We start from the raw sequence: 18,302 nt of genomic DNA on the forward strand, positions 1-18,302 counted from the left end.
TAATAAATACCAAAACCGACTCATAAAATTAGTTTACCAAACTTACGCGCCGCTCCTAAATGAGCATCGAATCATCCACCAAATTTATTATTGGCGGGACGAAGATCCTCTACTTCACATGGAGTCAATAAATTCCAATCCCCGATTAAAGAAACCCTAATTTCCTAAAAAAATGATCGAGAATTATAGAAATATCAAGGGGGAAGACTACTACGCGGGATAGACCAAGGTAGGTCCCACTTTCAACAACTATTTTGCGGATGAAACCTTACCCTTGTCTTGTTTCAGTTTGAGACAACGACTCCACGGAAGTTTCTACGCACCATCCTCCCTTCCTAAAAGCACAACACCGACTCCCGCAGTTTCCCACTCGCACTCGCGGCGAAACCACGTTAACGCGTGAACACTTCGTCGACGCAAGTCCCCACTTCGCATTCCACCCCTATATATAACCCTAACCGAGTCCATACTCATCCATCATTTTTTCTCCATCCGCATCTCCTTCTCCATATTCATCTCCTCTTACTTAGCGTCTCCATCGTTTCTTCTGCAACTTCCTCCATGGCGGAGAAGCAAGCCCACCTCAACGGCGGCTACTATGGCCCCGCTGTGCCCCCCAAGCAGAACTCCTACCTCCGCCCTGGCCGCAGCAGGGGCTGTGCCTGTGGCTGTGGCTTCTGCCTCCTCAAGCTCATCTTCAACATCGTCATCACCGTGGTCCTCACTGTCGGCCTCCTCGCCCTCCTCTTCTGGCTCATCTTCCGCCCCAACCTCGTCAAGTTCCACGTCACCAATGCTGAGCTCACCCAGTTCAACTTCACCACCACCAACAACCTCAGCTACAACCTCAAGCTCAACCTCACCATCCGGAACCCGAACCGTCGCATTGGGATCTACTACGACCAGATCGAGGCGCGGGTATTATATGGGGGCCAGCGCTTGGCCTCCGATTACCTGACCCCGTTCTATCAGGGCCACAAGAACACGACGACACTCAGTGCCGCGTTCCAGGGCCAGCAGCTGGTGGCACTTGGCACGAGCGAGCAATCCGATTTCAACTCTGAGAAGGCGACTGGTGTCTACGACATCGATATGAAGCTGTACCTGAGGGTGCGGTTCAAGCTTGGCAAGATCAAGACGTTCCGCATCAAGCCGAGGGTCAAGTGTGGGTTGAAGGTCCCTCTGAGCTCATTGGGGTCAGCCGCCGCCACCTTCCAGACCGAGAAGTGCGACATCGACTGGAGGATCTTTAGATGATCATTCTATGGTTGATGTATTGATTTTTCTTGGGGTCACTAGTTTTTGGTCATGTTGATACCATCGCTTGCGTTATTCTTTCATTAACGGCACATTAGGACGTTTGTTATGGCTGTTGCCTCTATGTTTCTGGTATATACAGATACATACTTGTATTGATGTTCATGCTTTCGTATATAAATAAGGAACTCGCTGAGTTTGATTTTTATAGCACTCGACTCAACTCGTTACGGTGCCATAATTCGAAATTGAATTTCGTCGTGCATTGAGTCTGATTCGTCGAGAGATAATGGCGTGGAATGTGGGAGTTGGTGGTGGGACTTCTTGGAGCGCCATTTGTCACAGTCTTCCGACAATTAAAGAACGAGCAATCAGACACAGAGGAAAAGTTGAGAGATAGACGTTGAAATAGTAGTAGGAGGAGGACTTCTGAAAGCTTCAATCGGGGACAAAGTCAAGTGAAGATTTGACGTTTTCAAAAAGAAAATGGAAAGGCTCTAAAGTAGCCCGATAAGGTTTAAATCCATTATTTCGGCGATTTTGGCATTTTGCCTTTCATTAGCAGAACTTGTTTCACTTAAGCTGATATCTCGCAATAGAATTTATTCCATCTATGACGTCGCACAGCAGAGTTTCCATCTTGTACATCGCTGCAAAATCCTTTACTATAATATACGATTGATCAATAAACACTAACGAAGATTTTATGGACTTTCAAAAAAAATAAAGAGCAGGTTTAAGCTCCCTCAACTAGCTTCCACGCAGTACCCTAAATCACATCTTAGTTTTTTTCCAAGCGATCCGTCTCGATTTTCAGAAAAACTCCCAAAATCACCGTCATCAACCAGATGGTGTCGATTTCTAGTCATCTTCACCGGTAGACCCAGAGCTCCCTTCAATCGCATAGGATCTATCATCCCGGCTTCGGTGGCATCGCAATCTATCAGGTCAGCACCAAAAATCTCGTTCGATCCTGTTCCTGCAATCAAGAAGATGGCCAATCAGTATGAAGAAGAAAGGAGAGTGGCTGCCCTTTGTAAGAGTTTGGGCAATCTTTGGTAAGAGGAAGATGCTGTAGAAATTACAGGTGATATTCTTGAGGAAAACCTGCAAACATGCCGGAAAACTCTGTTTGGGAATTTTTTTAATAAGCCCAGCATAAACTTTAATGCATTTATCGGCACAATGCAAAAAGCCTGGCGAAATGAAACTTTCACTTGTGCTGTTATTGAGCCTGGATATTTCCAATTTTTGTTCCAGTTTGAGATAAAAAACATCGAGTGTTCGATTCAGGGCCGTGGTCCTTTGGGAATCATTTACTAGTCTTAAAGCAACGTGATCCCGACACCCCTGACATTTGCTACGACTTCAACCACTGTGACTTCTGGGTAAACTTATTTGGCCTACCCATCGGGAGAGTAACAGATGCAGTAGTAAGGGAAATAGCATCTAAAATTGGAGATGTAGTAGATGTGAAATTAGTGGCAAAAGGGAACAACAACTACAGGGTTGGCAGGGCTAGAGTAAAATTGAATTTGGAAAACCCCCTCAAAACAGGTGTACTTGTGAATCTTGATAGCAAAAGATTGTGGGTAGAGTTTAAGTATGAAAGACTCCCGCATTATTGTTATTCATGTGGGAAGATCGGGCACTATGCAACCTGTTGTCAAGAAATACCATACGAGGAGACAGGGTTAGCAAAGAACTTACCAGGTCGGTTTGGACATTGGCTTCGCGCAGAGGCACGTGAGCTGAGTCCATATGGCAAAATCTTCTATGGCAAACAAGAACTACAGCCAGAGGAGGAGGAAAATGTGCCTGAAACTCCCATTCAGCCAACCCCTGAACCAGAACAGCATTAGAATGCAATGCAGCAAACCCAACAACTTGCTAAACTGAGCAATGCCGAAAACTTCAACTCACAGGAATGCCACCATACCTTCTCTTCACAAGAATTAGTACTCCTCCAAGAGAAGGGCCCCCAGAAGTGAGGTTCTATTCTTAATGCACTAAGCATACCAGTAAGACAATCCATTTCCAATTTAAATTCTGAGTCTGCTACAGACTTTAACAACCCCCATTCTACCATCCTTAAACTAGCAATTTCCATAGCCGACTTACGACTAAGAGCATCCGCTACCCTATTCGCTTTCCCCCGGATGGTATCTTATCTCACAATCATAGTCCTTTAATAGTTCCATCCACCTCCTTTGTCTCATGTTCAACTCCTTTTGTGAGAACATATATTTCAAGCTCTTATGATCCGTATAAATCTCAAACTTCTCCCCATACAAATAGTGTCTCCATATCTTCAAGGCAAACACTATAGCTGCTAGTTCTAAATCATGCGTTGGGTAATTCAGTTCATGGGGTTTCAATTGTCTAGATGCATAGGCTTATGACCTTGCCATGTTGCATCAAAACACATCCTTACCTCTTATGAGATGCATCACTATATACTGTAAAACCATCAGTCCAGTTGGTATAGTCGATTGGAGCTGAGGTCAATTTCCTTTTAAGCTCCTGGAAACTCCTTTCACATTCCCCATTCCATTCAAATTTCACATTCTTTCGGGTCAACTTCGTTAAAGGACCTGCCAATCGTGAAAATCCTTCAATAAACCTTCTATAATAACTAGCCAGTCCTAAGAAACTTTGTATTTCAGTAGGTGTCATTGGTCTCGGCCAATTTACTACCATTTCAACTTTTACCGGGTCTACTGCAATTCCTTTTCCTGACACCACATGCCCTAAAAATATTATCTGGTCTAGCCAAAACTCACACTTACTAAACTTGGCATACAACTTATGCTCTCTCAGGGTCTGCAAACCTATCCTCAAATGTTGCTCATGCTCTTTAGGCCCTCTTGAATATACCAGAATATCATCGATAAATACAATCACAAACTAGTCTAAATAAGGCTTAAATATCCTATTCATTAAATCCATAAATGCAGCCGGCACGTTAGTCAATCCAAATGGCATAACAAGGAACTCGTAGTGTCCATAACGAGTCCTAAACACAGTCTTAGGAATGCCCTATTTCTTAATTCTTAATTGATGGTATCCCGACCTCAAGTCAATCTTAGAGAAGACCGAACTTCCCTGGAGTTGGTCAAACAGGTCATCAATTCTAGGTAAAGGATATTTATTTTTAATGGTCACCTGGTTCAGCTGCCTATAGTCAATGCACAAGCGCATCGATCCATCTTTCTTTTTCACAAACAAGACCGGTGCACCCCAAGGTGAAGCACTTGGTCTAATGAATCCTTTGTCAAGCAACTCCTGTAGTTGCACTTTCAATTCCTTCAATTCGACTAAGGCCATCCTATATGGGGCTTTTGATATTGGTCCTGTTCTAGGCATTAACTCAATTTAAATTCAACTTCCCGCTCTAGTGGTAATCCAGACAATTCCTCAGGAAATACATCTTGAACTTCATTAACGACTCGAACTTCCTCAAGTTTAGGCTCATTCCTTGCATAATCTTTAACTATGGCCAGGTATCCTTGACATCCTTTGTCAAGTAACGCACATACTTCTACTGCCGAAATAAGTGCTACAAGTAGATGGGTCTGACCTCCTAAAATTCACAACTAGATTGATCAGGTAAAATGAATTGGATCACTCTTCTATAACAATCCATTTTAGCCTGATACTTACGAAGCCAGTCCATTCCTATAATAACATCAAAATCATACATGACCATTACAACTAAGTCTATTTCCATATCCTTTCCTTCTATTGATATCTTACAATTTCCACACACCAGCGTAGACAATACCATATCCTTTAAAGGCGTGGAAACACAAAGAGGCGTCTCAAGAGGCATAACTTCTATTCTATTCAAACGTCTATATCTTTCAGACACAAATGAATGCGTTGCACCCGTATCAAACAATGCATATGCCTTTTCACCACTAATAAGGATTGTACATGAGATAACATTTTTGGAAGCTTCTGCTTCCTCTTGGGTGACCGCATACACCCTTCCTTGGCTGGTGGCCTCTGAGGATTCCCTTGTAAGTTTGATCTAACAGCACTCTGATATCCCTGTCGCACCGATCCAACACTCACTTGCGACCTTTCTTGTGGTCAACTTCTCCTAAGATGGTCCACTTGTCCACAACCAAAACATTTTAGTCATCAATTGCAAGGTCCTGGGCCATGTCACCCATTACACCTTTGACAAACACCAGGCTGAGAGGGTGCTTTCCCTATATTCAGACCACTTCTTGCTCCCCCAAAATTTCCAAAATTACTCTTCTTCTTCACATTCCAAGTCTGATCTTGACCAGAATAGGGTCTCTTACCCCTCTTCACATCATTAAAGTTTAGCGGTTTCTTAAACTCCGATCGCTCTCTTAACAGTTCATGCTCCACTAACTGTGCCCTTTCATAAATCTCATTATAATCTCTTATGTTCAAAGGCACTAATTGCTTTCTAATGTCAGTTCTCAACCCTTTCAGGAATCTCTTAGCCTTTTCCTCCTGATCCTCAATCAATCTAGGAGCATATCTAGATAGTTCAGAAAATCTAGCCTTATACTGGTCCACTTTCAGCTCATTTTGTTCTAGTTGAACAAATTCTGTAATTTTCCTATCTTTAACACAGTCAGAAAAATGCTTTCTATTGAAAGCTCTCACAAACTCCTCCCAAAATCCTCTCACAAATTATGTCCTTCGAAGCTCTCCACCAAAACTTTGCATTTCCCTCCACATACTCGCCAAAGTTATTTTCTCATTATTGCAGTCCAACAGCCGGAAAATTCGTTCCATCCCATCAATCCATTGTTCCGCCTCCTCAAGACTTCCCATTCCATTGAACTTAGGTGGCTTCAGCTTTAGAAATTGCTCCACCAGTCTTTGAGTACGACGTTCTACTCCAGGTTGCTGCTGCGCCTGCCTTTCCATCAGATTTCCAATATTGGCCAATGCCTGCAAGATGTCTTCCATTCGGGGTTCAGCCCTTGATGGATGAGCACTTCCAGCTCGTACCATGACTTTCCTACAATTTCCAAGCATTGCCTTAGGAATAATTTGAGACCCACTGCCTCCATTCAAAGCAACTACTACTACTACATAAGTAACACATACATGTTACTGGTACCTAAAGGCAACTCAAAATTAATTGCTAGGGATCTACGAGTGAATATTCATCACCCGTTATTCAATTATTTCGTTTTATATCCTATGGTGTGCATTGTCATCATGTTCCTCAATTTCCAAATGAGGCTCCTTATTACTCCACTTATAACCACTCGCTCTAATACCAAAAAGGGGCGCTGTGACACCCCGAATCACCTAGGGTCGCCACAGGCACCTGGCGTTACATCTAATGGAACACTAGCCACATCTCTTAGAAGAAGAAGAAGCGTCGTAAATCATAGACATTTTTTTTTTTTTTTCAGAAAACGGTCCTAACGCGACTCATTAGCGGAAGCAAAATATAACATCGCCATATATCCCTCCTAACAACCATGATACAATTGCACACCATTAAATACCATAATAAAAGACAAAGCCACGCCACTTTTATTTACATATTTTCATGATGGATTTTGGCGGGTCGATACAACAAAAGAAAGCCAAGATTTTCAGTTACACTTGGCCACATCCCAAAAAGATACTGTGACCCCTAAAGTAATCACATGACGTCCTCTGTCTAACAGCGGCGGTTATTCCCAAAAAGAAACTCCAGCTCTACCCCTCACGCAACCATCACACCTATCCTGGCGCGTCGGCGCGTCGGGTGGTGGTGGCGGCAACATCCCCCTAAACACTCCGTCCCGGTGAACATGAACGGACAGGAACTCCTGGATGATTGGGCCCCCAGTCAGGCCCAAATCGTACATAACCAGCACTCGCACTTGCACAAAAGTCAATCCAGGGATGGTGACGCAGTCGATCTCCGTACATTCTACTTCTACATCCGATGGGAGGCCATAGAAGGTGCCTCGCGTGACGGTAGGAAGCGGCATCTTTCTAATCTGAAATGTTGGTCCCCGAAGGAATGAGTACAACCACTCAGCAGGTAAATGAATCAAATAACCACTCAATGCATCATACAATACAATCTCGACGTCATAGATGTCACTCATGCATCCAAGCATACTTACCTCGAAGCCATGCATATACCATCATACATCTTCATCACAATCATAACACATACATATCATCATGCCACAGGTGATCATCATCATATCATGTCATATATGCATATCATCATGCCACAGGTGATCATCATCATATCATGTCATATATGCATGATTCAATTTCCACTTTTAATTTTTTCAATTCGATCACCACATCACTCTTTCTCGGGATCATCAATTTCATCCCATACTTTACACTCGCACCCCATCCTGGCATCGCGAGAAAAACCTCCAGCATTCAGCCACTTAAGGTCACCGGGCATCTGGCACCCCCACATTCCGAGCATCTCGCATCCCAACTGGCATCACGAGGCATCCCCTCGGGCAAAGACCTCCAAGGCTTTCGGCACCCAACCATTCCGGGCATCTCGAAACTCCCGAGGCCATCCGGCCATGTATCTCTATACATTCCGGGCATCCGGCACCCCCCATCCCGGGCATCCTGATACTCCCAGGGCATTATCATCCGCCACAAACAGTTTCCTCATTTATCATTGATCATATTTACCAATTTAGGTCTAACTCAGCATGACACATGATGTAATGGCAAACAAAATCACTTTCATCCTTTGATCTATACATGCATCATCAGTTATCATCATACATGCAGCAAGACGAAATCATTCATAAAAATAAAGTTTATGGAATTCGTACAATTTAAAATAGTTCATTTATCATGCCTTTTTGAAATTTATTTAAATTCCAGCTTACACCATTTTTGAAAATATTTAAATTAAATATCCATATGATTCCCAAAAATCATGAAATTAAGGCATTTGATAAACAAGAAAATAAGATAATGATTTCATGAGAAACACATGGCCAATAAAGTTCCACACAAAAGATATCATTCACACAATCACAGCATGAAATTTCGGATAAAAACAGAATATGCAGTTTTTTAAATAATTCGATTAAAATACCCGAACGACCTCCGAAAATTATGAAATTTTACTAGGTTATAGTTAAGGCACTAAAGTAGATTTTTCACTAAGACTTCTATGCCATATTCGTTTTAGATAATTTCCTATAGTCGTCTGAAGCATCTGGTTCTCATACCGAAACATCCAGTGTAGTCATCTCCGAAATACCGAGTTTTTACCCACTTATTCTTCTTATTTTCCTATGAAAATTGGATATGTTTTACTTCAAGAGGTCGCCTATAACTTTCATTAAGGGATCTAAGTCAAATTTCCAAAGAACAGTCACCATATGGGTCCATGAAGTCTCGGATGTCCAGTACCGCGTCTCCAGATTTACCGTCTTCAAGAGTAAGTCGATTCACTAGGTTAAACTTGTTCATTTTACTTCAAATTTGAGTATGTTAATATTTAAGATGTTTTCTACAAGTTTCGTGAAGAAGTCGAAGAGATATTCTTGATAAAAATCGACATGCAACCACAAATCTACCACAAGGTCAGCAAAATCGTTCTAGATCTAGTGTCTTCGTAGGATGAGAATTTGACCCCTTAAATATCCACCATTTTGCACCAAATTTTAGCATGTTGTATTTTAAGGTGTTGGCTACAACTTTCATGAATAAATAAAAGTCAAAATCGAACGCAAAACATGCATGCAAGCTCTCACAAGATTCTGACTCAGGCGGCTCATGCGAAAACAGCAACACCACTCAAGAACAAGTCATCCTAGCTTCGGTTTCCCCCTCCTAATCACCCAAAATTCGACATTACTCCAAACATACATGCAACACACACATGCAAGAGTAGTAAGAGGATCCTAACTTGCCTCTAAACCGAGCTAGCAACGAGCACACGGCGGCAAACAGGTGGCAAACGGGCGGCAACGGGCGGCGACGGGCGACTCCTCCTCCTCGGTTCCTCTCCTCTCGGCGCCCTTCTCTCTCTCTCTCTCTCTCTCTCTCTCTGGCTTGGACGGAACCAACTGGCCACTCTCTCTCCTCCTCTTCCTTTTATTCCCCCAAATCTCCATCATTGGCAATGATTACTTGCCACTTCCAATGGCCAATGCATGCAAGTCCTCCTTGCCACTTGGCAAGGCCCATGCAATGGGCCGGCCACTCCTCTTCTTGGGCCTCCCTTGGGCCGGCAACAGCCCCATCCGTGGGCTTCTATTGGGCCGGCCAGCTTGGCCCATCTTGGGCCCCTCCCTCTTGGGCCTAAGACCCAAGCCTAATTAGCCTAAGATCAACCCTTTTAAAACTACTCAAATCCCTATTAAATTGAAGTACTAAATTACAAATTAAGATAACTATACACTTGAAATTATAATTCCATAAGTTTCAATTTATCACACACACATGGCCAAAGATAAAACTTCATTTCCCAAAATTCATCCATTAAAGACTTGGCTATATATCTCATTGCAACTCATGGACTAGGAGGCTACAAAATACAATAGCGGTAATTCTATCGCCTATCCATCGCTCATGGCATATTTAGGGATTTTTATGAAATTCTAGGATGCCACACTGCAAGGGGTGTGCATACACCTGGACAAACAAGAGACAAGGAGAAAATCTAATCAAGGAGCGTCTTGATAGAGTATTATGCAACTCAGATTGGCGTATTAAATATCCCACAGCAGAGTGTATAGCCATACCAGCAATTGGCTCTGATCACACTCCAATTATTCTATCTATTTGTCCACCGAAAAAAAGGAAGAGGAAGAACTTTAAGTATGAAGCCTTTTGGGCAGAAGAGGAGGAATGTATGAGCCTTGTTAGGGACACCTGGGCTGGTCCCGACTTGCAACAGCTCAATGTGGTTGAAAAACTGCAGAATGTGGCAAAAAAGTTGGTAAAATGGAGTCAAGGAAAATTTACCAATGCAAAGAGGAGGTTAACTTGGCTGAATAGTGAACTGCAACAATTAATGAACAGCACAAGGGTTTCTCAAGAAAGCAAGACAGTCATGGCACTGACAAAAGAAATTGAACAGTTGTGGCGACAAGAAGAAATGTATTGTGGAATGTGATCCAGAATTAAGTGGTTAGCTTAGGGAGATAAAAACACCAAATTCTTTCACGCTACAACCATTCAAAGAACTAGAAATCAGATTTCTTTGCTGAAAAATCCAGAAGATGTGTGGGTGTGTAATGAACAGTAATTGAAAGAGATGACAAGTACATATTTCAAAAGGCTGTACGAATCAGCAGGGCCACGAAATTTTCAGCCCCTTCTACAACAAATACCAACCTCGGTGGATGCGGGAATGAACCAACGACTAGTAGAACCTGTTTCTATGGAAGAGATCACACAAGCAATGCAACAATTAAAAGCCCATAAAGCCCCAGGACCCGGATGTTATGCATGGTCTCTTTTTCAAGACACACTGGCCAGACATTTGTCAGGATATTTATATAAAGATACAGGAATTTTTTAACACGGGCTATCTCAATCCAGCTATGAACAGCATGCTCATTACCCTTATTCCCAAAGTTCCAAATCCATAAAAGCTGGAACAGTTTTGCCCCAATAGCCTTTGTAATTTCATTTACAAAATTATCTCACAAGTGCTGACCAACAGATTAAAACCCCTGCTACCAACTCTAATTGCAGAAGAGCAGAGTGCATTTGTGGAGGGAAGGTTGATACAAGATAATATATTGCTGATACAGGAAGTTCTTCATAGATTACGAATTCGGGAGAGAAAAGAAGTTTCAAGCACTCTTAAAGCTAGATATGTAGAAGGCGTATGACAGGATTGAATGAGATTTTCTCAGTGCATGCCTATCTAAAATGGGATTTTGCGAACAGTGGGTGATGTAATGTGTCTCAACCGTTACTTTCAGTGTGAATTTTAATGGGGAGTCTCTACCTTATTTCAAGCCAACACGTGGAATTAGACAAGGTGACCCTCTCTCCCCATATCTCTTTATATTAGTAGCCAATGTTTTATCCTACATGATGGGAAAAGTAGTTGAAGATGGTACTAGTAGAGGAATCAAGCTAAATAACAGCTGCCCCACTCTCTCGCATTTGCTATTTGCGGATGATTCAATTTTCTTCCTACAAGGTTCAATCCTAGAGTGCCAAAACTTGGCGGCTATCCTACATGAGTATTGTTATGTTTCTGGCCAAGCTATTAATCTAAACAAATCTAGTATATACTTTAGTAAATGCTGTCCAATTACCTTGAGGAGAAACATGGCCAATGAACTGAGAGTTCCAGAAATTGAAAAAATAGGGAAATATTTAGGGATCCCGACGGATTGGGGCTGCTAAAAAAAAGACATGTTCGCATGGATCCTTGCGAAGGTAAATAGAAAGTTAGAAAGCTGGAAGGAACATTTGTTATCAAAAGCAGGGAAGGAAATTTTGATAAAATCAGTTGTACAGGCCATCCCTCAATATGCCATGGCCATCTTCAAGATCCCTATTTCTATATGCAAAGCTGTTGAGAGGAGGATTGCTGACTTTTGGTGGAAAACGAATAGTAGAAATGCTGGAATACACTGGAAGAAATGGGAAGCATTGAAACTCAGAAAGAAGGAGGGGGGCCTAGGTTTTAAAGACCTAATCGCATTCAACACAGCTATGTTGGGGAAACAAGTGTGACGCATCTCACAAAACTCTCAGTCCTTATTGAGCAGAGTGATGAAAGGCTTATATTATCCTCATGGAGATTTCTGGAAAGCTGGAAAAGGATCCCGACCTTCATGGGGTTGGAAAAGTATAACTCGGGGGAAGGGATTCTATCTGTTCACACATTATGTACTCAGTTGGGAATGGAAAAAATCTATCGATAAGAGCAAATAAATGGATACCAAGTGGTCCGATTGGAGGCCCGGCAACAAAAAATGAACCAGAACATGTGGCAGCACTAATTGAACCAGGGAATAACAAATGGAATGTTCAGTGCGTGGAGTCGATGTTTGATGACAGAATTGTGAAGGAAATTCTTGCAACACCTATCGGAAGGCCAGATTCAAAAGACAAGCTCGTCTGGACGCACAATAACTCTGGTATCTATTCAGTGAAAAGTGGCTACTACACAGTCAGAGAAAACCCAACAAGCAAATGCAAAGCAGCAACTTCATTGCATCACATCAATCCAGATCTATGGAAACACATTTGGCATGCTAAAACCCTCCCAAAAATCAGATTCTTTCTCTGGCAAGCCTGTCAAAATGCTCTTCCTACTCGGGAAAACTTATATAGAAGAAATATCGTACCGGATCCTATATGCCTTGTCTGCAGCAAAGAGGCTGAAACCATCGAACATATGCTTTTGCTCTGTCCATGGACAACTCTGATTTGGAGTTCCGCACCTCTGCAGATCAAAATTTCCAGATATGGGTTAACTCGCCTCGATGATTGGTTAGGCAAACTCAAAACTAACCCTCACCATACTCAGAAGTTCGATCAGGTAGTGGCTGTTCTATGGAGTATCTGGAAGGGGCGAAATCAGTTCCTCTTTGAGAGTCATCCCCTGCACCCGTAGCAAGTTGTAACTCAGGCACAAGCTCTCTACAATAACTTCAGATCCGTGACCCAACAACAAGTAGAAGAAAGGAAGTTCACAGCCATACTAGATTGTTGGCAACCTCCGCCCCCTCATCTGCTAATAGCTAACATTGACGCTTCCTTCGTTGAGCTCAACGCCAGAAGCAGAGGCCGGAGGAAAATTGCAAAACAGAGCTGCTATAGCGTGTATCTGCAGGGACTATCGAGGATGTATGGTGGACGGCTTCGCGAAATTGGTGGAGGCGGCCTCGGCAGAACAGTAGAAGCTTTGGCTCTGCTTGAAACCCTAGATCTACTTTCTAACCGTGTGGAACTCTCCTTGCAAGTACATACAGATTGCCTTTCACTTGTGCAAGGGGTTACGGCTTCGACGGAAGTGAACTGGCAGCTTCAACTGCTCCTGGACCGGGCTGAACGAAACTGCAGGACTTCAGTGACGTATCCCTGGCCCACTGCAATAGAGCAGCAAACTGGCCCGCTGATTGGCTCGCAAAGGCCTGTTGGTATAGTTATCTTCCCTCTAATTGGTTGTTTCATCCCCCGCCCGCTTTACTAGACTTATTATGTACTGATGCTCTGGATGTATTGTCTCAAACAGTCGCAAAGTAATTCATAGTAAGTTGTTTTTTGATCAAAAAAAAGAAAGTGCGTGCTGCAATTTTGCCACCTAGCGAACTAGCCATCTTGAAGTGAAATAGTCCACGTAACTCGAGCGAATTTGTTTGTTATTAAGTGTATGTTATTTAGATGATCGTTTGAAAAGTTATAATATGAAAATGAACACTGTGCGAAATTTATCGCACTATTCTTGCCATTTTACTGTCAAATTTTTGTCATGCTTTTCATGAATTGTGTGCGGTAAAGATCCATAGAAGAAATAGTAGATGAAAGTGAGCATATCGAAACGTCATTTTCTTTTTCTTAAAATCTTAATTTTATTCGAGTATAATTCTAGAAGTTTAGTGAAAGGGAGGCAAAACCAGATTTCCCCTTAATATATCGAAAATGTGAGGGCAATATTTGACAGGATGGCGAGTTCATCTATATAACAGTATATGGCATATGAATTTTAGATTAGTCATTAATGATGTATAAATTCATCGGAGAAAGTCCAATAAATCACGAAAATAAAATAAATTTTGTCCTTCATATTTACACAATGTGTAAAAAATAATATATGAAAAATAAAAAAATATTATTCATTTAAAGGCTTAAAATGAGGGCAATTTTTAAGAAAATCTAATTAACACTCGATCATCTTTCGCTGGAGGTGTGATACCATCGCGACCTCTTTTTTTTTTCTCGGCGCCCGCAATCGGGTACGGGCGCCTAAGGAGGCTAATGGCTCGGCTGAATTTAATTAAGCCCGGACTCTCCCAAGTCCACAAATTCACGACTTTAATAGTTTGAGTTTTTAACTTATAAATCAATTTTTAAAATGGAGTCGCCACTAATCGATTTGGGGTGGGTTGATTAGAAACCCAAGTGAAGTATCGGGAGAAATACTCACTCTTGCGCAACCAGAGAAATTAGGATCGGGGACTTGATTACACTAGTTAATCACTAATGCCCTTTCGATACCTAATCTTGTTTAAACCCTAAGGCTTTTGGATTTTTGAAAGATTTTCCATGCATTTTGGGAGGAAAAACATTTTTTGAGTATTTTTCTCATTTTTTGGACATAAAAGGGATTTTTGGTATTTTTGGTATTTTTTTTGGAAAAATACAAGTCTTTTGGATTTTTCTGAATTTTTGGCTTTTTTGGAAAATATGAAATATTTTTGATTTTTTTGATTTTTGAAAAATAATTTTTTTTAATATTTTTTGATATTTTTGGAAAATAAATTATTTTTTGATTTTTCTCGATTTTTTAGAAAATAAAACATTTTTCAACAATTTTTAATATTTTTCGATTTTCTGAAATTAAAACATTTTTTTAATATTTTTTTGAAAATAAAACACTTTTTGATTTTTTTGGAAATAAAATATTTATTATTTTATATTAAAATAATAAAATAAAACGACCGGTCGGATCTCGCGGGTTGGGTCCGACCTGGCCTGGTGACCCAACGTGACGGGCCGCAACGCGGCCCGACTCGGATTTTTCATCTTTTTATTTATTATTTTTTTTTATTTTGTTAAAACGACGCCGTGGCCGGGCGTTTGGGGACGCCCGGCCCGGCCCGACGACTCGGATCCATTGACTCGGCGCGACCCGGCTCCTTGCGAACCCTACCCGACCGGATCCGAATCACGACCCGACTTTCCGCCGCCCAAAAACCGTGGAAACCCTACCCGGCCGCCAACCCGGCTCCGATTCCACGACCCGGAAAATTGCAAACCCTAGGGTTCGCGAATCCGCGGCGCCGAGGGGAAACCGAGGCATTGCGGCGGCGACGGCGGCGGTGGCAAAGGACGGCAACGGCGAAGACAACGACGACGGCGGTTACGACGAATGCGATGAACGGCGAAGGCAACGGCGGAATTCGGCGAAGGCGACGGCGACGGCCCTTTTACCTTTCCTCAAACAGGGACGATGAACGGTGATGGCAGGGATCGATTGACGACGGCCTCACGGGGGGGCACGACAGCAAACCTTCGAAGCAACGGCGTCGGGACTTGGTCAGGGCGAACGGCGGCGGTACAAAGATCCGACGGCAACAGGCAGCAAGAAAACTCCCGGATCCGAGGCGCCGCGGATCTCGGCGGACCTTCCTCGGCCTTGATTTCTCCTCACTCGGGCCAGATCCGAGCCTCCACTCGGCCGGATCGACCTTCTCGAGGTCGCTCGCCACCCGCCTTCCCGAAGTCTCTGGTGGAAGGTGGGCCGAGCTTGCGACTCGAGCTCTCTCCTGGCTCGCCCTTCAACCCTTCCCGATGTCTCTCAGTGAAGGATTTCCGAGCTCGCCACGCCCTCCGACGATGCTTGCGGCCACCTATTTATAGGCGAAGGAACTCCGGTCGACGGAGGGGCTCGGTCGCCGCCTCCGGCTTGCCCACCGGTTCCGCTTGGCTGAACCGGTGTCCCATCGAGCTTTCCAGCGAAGCTCGCTCAACATTAATGGCGCTTGCGATCTTATCCCCTCCGGCCGACGTCGGCCTACACTCCTCGGCCGTAGGCCGTCCTTCGCGTGTCGGCCTCCCTCGCGCGCGTGAGTTGCAGCGGCGAAGGAAAGGGAAGGAGGAAGAAGAAGAGAGAAAGGGGCCGGGCCAGGGGGGTGAAGGAAAATGGGCCGTAGGGGCCACGCGGAGGGAGAAGAGAAGGAGAAAAAGATGGGCTGGGCTTTTGCTTTGCTTTTGTGTTGTTTATTATTATTTACTATCCGAAAAGACAAATAAATGTAAAAAAAAAAAACTAATTAATTAAAAACGAAATTTAGGTGTCAACAATACCGCCATCCATCAACACCTCCCACCGAACCTAAACTGAGTCCTTTCGGTGGCATCACTCTAAGAGAGCAATGTTTGGCGTCGTCCGCCACTTCTGAGCTGCCCTCAAACGCCTCTCTGTCGCCGCCGCCTTCGACAGGCCTTCGTTCCTGCTGAATTCCTGCGCGATTGGCGCCTCCTCGTCCAGCTGGGGCCACGGGCACCACAAGTGGGACAGGACCGACTACGACCGCATTAGGGTAGACGTGAACTGTCCTCAGCGCTGGAAGCAAATGCCCTGCCTCTTCTCCAACCACCCCTCTCCATTACCAACCGATTCCGGGCATTTACCCGACCCTCAACCTCTGCCCTGCTACCGGACCACCTTCTACTTCAGGCCTTTCAAATCTGGAGCCATTACAGGGGAGCTTCGCCAATATCGGCCGGGTCTCCGCTAAGGATTCTCCAACATCTAAAAAACTGATGATTAGTTCCACCACAGTATTGACAAGGCTTTTTGTTCATCTTCCATTTGCTAGACCCACCAGAATTTCCTTCTTTTGCTACAAACTTGGAGTCACCAGCATTTTCTCTGGACTGAATCCATTTCTTCCCTTTGCCTCCATCATTTGACTTCACTTTAGCTTGCAGCGCACCCTCTACAAACTCTTCTCTTCTCATCAATCTTCTGTGCTCCTGTGCCTGCAGAGCATTTAACAATTCTGCAAGCTTTATATCAGCTAAGTCTCTTGTATTTTTCAGAGAAGCTATGGTGGCTTCGAACTTCTCTGGAAGAGACATCAGGATCTTCTGAACAAGCCTTTCATCATTCAAGTCAGTCCCTAAAACTCTGATTTTTTCAGCTATCCCAACCAGCCTATCGAGTACTCCTTCACTGACTATGAATCCTTCATCTGCTGTCTCTCAAACTCCCTCAAGAGATTCAACACCTTCATGCCTCTTATCTTCTCATTTCCCTCGTATTCATCCTTCAAGAAATCCCATATTGCCTTTGCAGAATCACATCTCATGATCCTTGTGAAGATAGTAGGTGAAACAGCAGCATACAGGCAAGACTTTGCCTTGGCCTTCCTTGTGATTCTCTCTTTATGGTACTTTATCTGATTCAAGGTCGGATTGTCGGAAGTGGAACAACCTCATAATCATTCTCCACAGCCTCCCATAAATCATGACCCTCCAAGAATGCCATCATCTTCACAGCCCAAGCCTGATAATTTTCCCCAGTTTAGATTGGAGCAACCATTGCAGAGAATCCACTCGATCCTGCCTCCATCAGCTTTTTCTTTGCAGATTGGAAGCAATTTTCACTCACTCACCCTCACTTCACAGTCCCTTAAGATCTCACAAATGCTCTGATACCAATGTTAAAGCTCATAAAAACAACAATCAAAACAGAAAATTTTTTGTTGTTTTTGAGAGAGAAAGAAGATAAAAAAAAAACAGAGCATAGCACTTCATACGTCTTGTGCTTAAAGAAAAAAATTGTCGAGTACAACCACTAAATACAAAGCAGAAACTGCTCACGTACGTGCAACACATAACGCACACAAACGTGCTATTAACTTCCTAGAAAATAGCAAAAACACTAAATGCATAACTAAATGAACTTGGCTATTTTTTAATAAAAAAAAACAGAGTAAAATAGAGGAAAACATGACAGAAAACAGCAGCTGAACAATTCCAATAGGCGCCTACTATGGCCCCGCCGTGCCCCCCAAGCAGCACTCCTACCTCCGCCCTAGCCGCAGTGGGGGCTGTGGCTGTGGCTGTGGCTTCTGCCTTCTCAAGCTCATCTTCAACATCGTCCTCACCGTGGTCATCACCATCGGCCTCCTCGCCCTCCTCTTCTGGCTCATCTTCCCCCCCAACCTCGTCAAGTTCCACGTCACCGACACCGAGCTCACTCAGTTTAACTTCACTGCCACCAACACCCTCAGTTACAACCTCACCATCCGGAACCCGAACTGCCACATTGGGATCTACTACGACCGGATCGAGGTGCAGGCATTATATGGGGGCCAGCGCTTGGCCTCTGATTACCTGACCCCGTTCTA

The 18,302-nt window shown here is 43.5% G+C and overlaps 1 protein-coding gene across 1 annotated transcript; it reads left to right on the forward strand.

Moving 5' to 3' along the window:
• Nucleotides 1–496: 496 nt before the first annotated feature.
• LOC104426070 (NDR1/HIN1-like protein 3) lies at nt 497–1,467 on the forward strand. Its single transcript, XM_010039005.3, has one exon. It carries the CDS (start codon nt 562–564, stop codon nt 1,255–1,257), a length of 696 nt encoding a protein of 231 aa, XP_010037307.2. The 5' UTR covers nt 497–561; the 3' UTR covers nt 1,258–1,467.
• The last annotated feature ends 16,835 nt before the right edge of the window (nt 1,468–18,302 follow it).

This window comes from Eucalyptus grandis, chromosome 11 (assembly GCF_016545825.1).
Source record: "Eucalyptus grandis isolate ANBG69807.140 chromosome 11, ASM1654582v1, whole genome shotgun sequence".
Taxonomy (NCBI): domain Eukaryota; kingdom Viridiplantae; phylum Streptophyta; class Magnoliopsida; order Myrtales; family Myrtaceae; genus Eucalyptus; species Eucalyptus grandis.

What these genes read in the sequence shown, in the direction of transcription:
- LOC104426070 (XM_010039005.3), top strand. Translation starts at nt 562, where the DNA reads ATGGCGGAGAAGCAAGCCCACCTCAACGGCGGCTACTATGGCCCCGCT.